General features: G+C 47.4%; 1 protein-coding gene across 1 annotated transcript; it reads left to right on the forward strand.

Moving 5' to 3' along the window:
* Positions 1 to 2430: 2430 nt before the first annotated feature.
* NPBWR2 (neuropeptides B and W receptor 2) lies at positions 2431 to 5615 on the forward strand. The gene is made up of 2 exons (XM_015881715.3): positions 2431 to 2994; positions 3497 to 5615. Exon 2 carries the CDS (start codon positions 3908 to 3910, stop codon positions 4904 to 4906), a length of 999 nt encoding a protein of 332 aa, XP_015737201.1. The 5' UTR covers positions 2431 to 2994; positions 3497 to 3907; the 3' UTR covers positions 4907 to 5615.
* The last annotated feature ends 302 nt before the right edge of the window (positions 5616 to 5917 follow it).

Consider the following 5917-nt stretch of genomic DNA (forward strand, 5'->3'; position numbering starts at 1 on the left):
CTCTTAACCCACATGTGGCAACAGCATCATGACAAGGGGAGCCCTGTCTGCTCCCCTGAACCACCAGGACCCACAGAGATGAATTGCATGGAGAAGAAGCCTTTCTCCCCACACTGGGCAGACTCAGGGCAGAAACTCCAAATCCAGTTTCCAGCCTCAGAAAAAAGAAGGGGAAAACGTCAGAGAATAGAAACATCCTGAGTTGAAGAATCATTTTGATTTTGTTCTCTCTGAAACAAGGCTGAAACCAGACCAGGAGCTGAAAATTGAGGGCTTTAAAGCAGCTCTCTAGCATTCTATCCTCACCCTTTAAATCCTCGTCTAAATTGCAGCAAGACCGGTCACGGATCCTTGCTTGCAAGACCCGGGTGCACCGGTAGAGCTCCGTTAATTAGAGGAGCTGTCCGCGGTGCTGCCCTCACCCGGAGCCGACGCTTTTATTCCCATCGGAGCCGCTCCGAGGAATAAGTCACACAGCATTTATCTTAATTGCTCCCCTGCAGAGACAGCAACGGGGCAGTTATTGATACATCCCTCACCTCTGAAGAGCAGGCCACTTAGAGGACTCATTACTACTTTTTTTTTTTTCGCTTTAAGCACCTGCATTATAACTTCGCTTCCCCATCACAAGTGGTGTTGCCATTCACAGACACCTTTTTTAATGAACAATTCACCCATTTTCCAATGGAAAGCTCTGCTCCATCCCCTACCCAGTAAAACCAGCACCCTTTCCTGGCTCCCAATGGTGTTATCCTTCCCCTAAGTCAACCTGGAAGGGTTGGGAAGCTGCTGCAGGTACAGGAGTGACAGTGAGCTCTGAATTCCCCTTTCCAGCTCACCTCAACACCCACCAGCTCAAGGAGAAGGACATCACTGGGGGAAACAGCCAAGCCCCATGAGCACCCATCCAAACAGTGACCTATGCAGCTCAAAAGCAGCTCCAAGGCAAGGGCTACAACATAGCTAATGTTGCCCCACAATAAATAACACAGCACTGCCTTTTCTTGCCAGAAACCACCACTTAGAGATGCTTGACACAACCAGTGCTGAATGTTAACCCACAGTGCTGCAGCACCTTTTGAAAAGTACGAACAACTCATTCAAATAAATCACCCTAATAACCAGCGACCGCAAGGCAGTCAGCAGAGAACATTTTGTTTTGGTGAGCAAAGTATTGATTGCACATCCATGTCCTTGAGATGAACTTGACTCTTTGAAAGCAGCAGAAACAGGATCCTCCCCCTGCTAATCCCTCTGAAGGGTGAAGCAGAACTGTTTTACCAAGCTGGACCCAGCCACAGCACTTCTTTAGTGGCCTCAGAGACCCCCAGGACATGTTGAGCATGCAACAAAAGTTCCACCCCATCATCCCTCTGGCTTCATTGCTGAGGGGCTGCAGGAGGCTGGGACAGCATAACTCACTGCCATCAATAGGGGAGCAACCCCACAGATGATGTGCTGTGTTATCTGAAAACAAAGAAGGCTTCAGCCCTGTCTGTGCTGAGCTGTGGGTGCTGCTGCAACCAGGCACCACCATTCTCCATAGCCCCAAAGTGATGGATGGCCTATGCATGCGGTCAGCAGTGCATTCGCTTTATGGAAGCAATAAAGCAGCACAGATTTGGAAGCACAGGGGACTTCCCCCTCCCTAAAATTCTGCCTGCCTTTCTTTTTGCACAGCTGACTCAAGCTATATGGTGACATGTGTCACCTGCAGATCAGTTACACCTGCAGTGTAATCACAAAACAGTGATTCCTAAACAAGTGTCTTCCCATTGCAGACCTATCAAACCCGGCTTCCCCTACAACAACTCACAAACTGTTCCAATTTCCCCCCACAAAAAGAAAGAGGGCAACTCTGGAGGAGTCCATTTTCTGTTGAAATAATGCTCTTATAATCCCTATGGATATTGTTTGGGCAATCTTCACTTTGTTTCATTTTGCTGAGGTCCAGCAACTGGCCAGATTTGGGTAGAGATACAGAAAATACCAACAAGAGTTGTGCTTCAAGCCTAGGGGAAAAAAATGACTCAGTTCTACCCGTGACCCTCAGGAAGATGCTTCAAAGTGTTTGATTCCCAGCTCATTACCAGCGCACATGAATCTTGCTAGAAAAGGGAAAACATCCCCTGAAAAGGAGCAAAATCAAACACATCTCTTAACAGCATTTCTCATTCCAACACGCTGACCCATTTGGTGCTGCACACTGGCAGCAGAGCGCTGATGGATGGATGTCTCTCCCCTGCTATTAAAGCAAAGGTCAGGCAGCCTGCAGCCAGGTGCTGCATTTAAAAGACTAAAGGAGAATGAGGATGACCTTTGGCTTCCTTCCTACGTTGACATGAAAACAAAAGTGATCGTATGCTGTTGCTGGCTTCGATATTTAACCCGGGGTGTGTTTCTTCACAGCACTCCTGCACCTCCTCAAGCACATCCCAAGATTAAGCTGTGTTTCCAAAAGCTGGACCAGGAGCTCAGCTGGAAGCAGCAGCGCTCTGGCAAGGTATGGCTGTTTATTTTTTCATTACCAGCTCTGTAATGTTGTATGCCCTCCTCCCACTCCCTCCCCCCCTCCACACACATCTGTGCATCTTTCCTTGTTAAAAACAGCCAGTGCTCCCTATTGGGATATTCCAACTCCCCCCTCCTCTGCCTCTTCACACATCCCCTGCTCAAACAGCCACAGCCTGACAGCCCAGGGTGCTGCCTGTGCACCTCATTCCTGAAGAGAGCAGCCCTGCTACACCAGCTGCTCGCCAGCATCTGCCTGATTTCCTATTTAAATAGCCCCAGCACAGACAGAACTTTTCTTCCCCCGATGGGAAGGAGTGCTAATTGCTCAGCCGTGCCATGCACACACGGCCACCATGTTGCTATGATCTCAAAGATGGGTAACGTCAGCATCCCGGGGACCCTCCTCCAGCCAGGATCAGCGAGACAAGGCTGAGCTACACGGAGCAGCAGTGCCGGAGGAGCAGCAGAGCTGCACACCAGGTAAGGGGCACCGCAACCCTCTGTCCCCATGCTGTACCTGCTCACTGTATGGATGCGTGACAAACTGCAAGCAGAGCAAGGCACTTCTCATTGCTCAGCCTGGGGACCAGTTGCCAAATCTTTGATCTGCACAGGGGGTCGGGTTTTTTGTTCCCTTCCCTGCAGAGGAATTTTTGGGAGCACAGGTCAGGCGGTAGCAGTGGATGTGGCAGCCAGAAAGCTGGATGCAGAAGGGGAGATTCTTTCCTTGACTTTAGACAGGATCTGCTTTCCTGGTGCTCCCCCCTTTTTTGTCTGGATAATCCTCAACTTGGGATTCGTGGGTTTGTCTGTCTGTGCCAACTTTTGCGTGCTGCCACAAGTGGATGCTCTTCATAGTGAGTAAGATCATAACCTACCTCGGTTAAGAAATAAAGTTACTTTAAATGTGGGTTAAGCCCCTTTAACTTCATTTTAGAAATACCCCTTTAACTTTATTTTTCTCCCTTCTTACTTCTGCTAGGGCACCCTGGGAGAGGAGCATAGCTGGGTCGTAAATGTTATTGTACGTGCAATCTCAGCTGCTGAAATGAGCTTGAAGACTCCAATCTAAAGAAAGGCACTAATTAAACACAACAATGCTCCTGCTCTGATATGGAAAAGCAAGCACTGTGCAAGTGAGACAATCATCCCTCACATCCTCCAGGGGAAGCTGCCCAGGCACAAAGCTTCCTCTGCTCTCTGTGTTGCTGCCAGCCCTGAGGACTCTCACTACAAATAGCTGAACTGAAGCCACCGGACCTCTCCAGCAGAGAAAAGCAGCGGCTCACCAGGGTGCTCTGAGAGCTGCTCCACTTACACAGGGGGGATACAATTGTCCTTTGCTTTGTTCATGAAGCCTTGGATGTCAGAGGGCAGCCTGTGACCAGCAGGCATGGGGAACAGCTCTCTGTGGGACAGTTTGAACAGCACCTGCAGCAATGCAGCCAACAGCTCCTACCTGGACAGCAATATGACATTCAACTTCACCTTCCAAGAGCAATCAGCTGATTTCTATGTTATCCTCCCCGTGATTTACTCTGTTATCTGTGCTGTTGGGCTCACAGGCAACACTGCTGTCATCTATGTGATCCTCAAGGCTCCCAAGATGAAGACGGTAACAAACATGTTCATCCTGAACCTTGCTATAGCTGATGACTTGTTCACACTTGTCTTGCCCATTAATATCGCTGAACACCTCCTCCACTACTGGCCCTTTGGAGAAGTCCTCTGCAAGGTCATTTTGTCCATAGACCACTACAACATCTTCTCCAGCATTTATTTCTTAACAGTGATGAGCATAGACAGGTACTTGGTAGTACTGGCTACAGTCAGGTCCAAGAGGATGCCACACCGTACATACCGAGCAGCCAGGATCGTCAGCTTATGCATCTGGATCCTAGTCACTATCATAGTTCTCCCATTCATCATCTTTGCCAACGTATACATAGATGACCTGAAGATCAAGAGTTGTGGTCTAAACTTCCCCAAGCCTGAAAGGTTTTGGTTCAAAGCCAGCAGGATCTATACCCTCATCCTTGGCTTTGCCATTCCAGTGTCCACTATCTGCATCCTCTACACCATGATGCTCTACAAGCTGAGGAACATGCACTTGAACTCTAATGCCAGAGCTCTGGACAAAGCCAAGAAGAAAGTCACCATCATGGTCTTCATTGTCCTGGCTGTGTGTCTTTTCTGCTGGACCCCCTTTCACCTGGCCACTATTGTGGCTTTGACCACTGACTTGCCCCAGACCTCCATGGTCATTGGTATCTCCTACTTCATCACCAGTCTAAGCTATGCCAATTCATGCTTGAATCCTTTCTTGTATGCTTTCCTGGATGACAGCTTTCGGAAAAGCTTCCGGAAGATGCTGGAATGCAGAACTTCTTGAACAGAGGACCGGGAGGCTTGCAGCTCCCTTCCCTCCCATAGCTTTGCAGGGGAAACTTTGCAAACTTTGGGGCTGGCTAATGAATGCACAAACATTCTCCTTAGACTGTATGTACTGTATGTTTACCATTATCATTCACTATTTGTCCAGCATTTTCCATCTCTGCATCCCCAAACTTCTCAAAGCTGTATTCCTACGTTCTTGTTTCTGATCACAACCCAAAGCAGTAAGGACAGAAAACTTAAGGACAGAAACCTTTTTCAAAGGTTTGCTTCTGCTACACAGTGGTCCTTTATTGCCATCTGCTGTACAGCACAGTGAAGCTGTAGACCAGCTTTTAGACTGAGGGAGCAGCACGGCTTTGTGACATATTAACAATACAGAAGATGCAAAATGAGTGTTTAGAAGGAAAAAATAACCATTCTCATGTCCAAGTGTGCACGTGTGTTAAAGCTTTGCTTTTGTTTGGGGGAATGTCAGCTCCACTCTGACCCGTTTCCTTCTTTCTTGAACTGTTAACAGAAGTTACATTTAAACCAAAAGAAAAACCCATGTTTTAAAAGTACTGTTCAATAACACACCTTAAAAATGTTGTGGTTACTGTGAGAATTTGTGTTAGAGATTATTTTTACCTAATAATTCCTGTTAAACATCAGATATACATTTATTTAAGAGTGGTCAGTTAAATAAACTCCACGGGGAATAAGAAGGAGAAGAGTCTGGTCCTTCTTTCACTGCAGAAACCTTGTGCTATTTGTCCCATGTCATGGTTACACACATTGTGCTTTCCCTGCCATAAATAACAACATCATCTATTGGTAACAGCTGAGGTGTTTTGTAAGTCACAAGGCTATCAGCAGTCACTACAAATACAGGTCCACCTTCAACAGATAAATAATAAATCAGTGCTTCGCAGAGCCAGGGCTTGCAGTGAAGCACCTGGAGATCAAAAGCTGAGAGCAATGAGAACTATGTGAACATGTTTCAACCCCATCCTCTACCTCTCTGTGG

The sequence above is a fragment of the Coturnix japonica genome, chromosome 19 (genome assembly GCF_054131305.1).
Source record: "Coturnix japonica strain WE chromosome 19, WE-NBRP24, whole genome shotgun sequence".
In the NCBI taxonomy this organism is placed as follows: domain Eukaryota; kingdom Metazoa; phylum Chordata; class Aves; order Galliformes; family Phasianidae; genus Coturnix; species Coturnix japonica.

Excerpts from the sequence above, each read along its gene's own strand:
- NPBWR2 (XM_015881715.3), top strand. The coding sequence starts at position 3,908 with ATGGGGAACAGCTCTCTGTGGGACAGTTTGAACAGCACCTGCAGCAAT.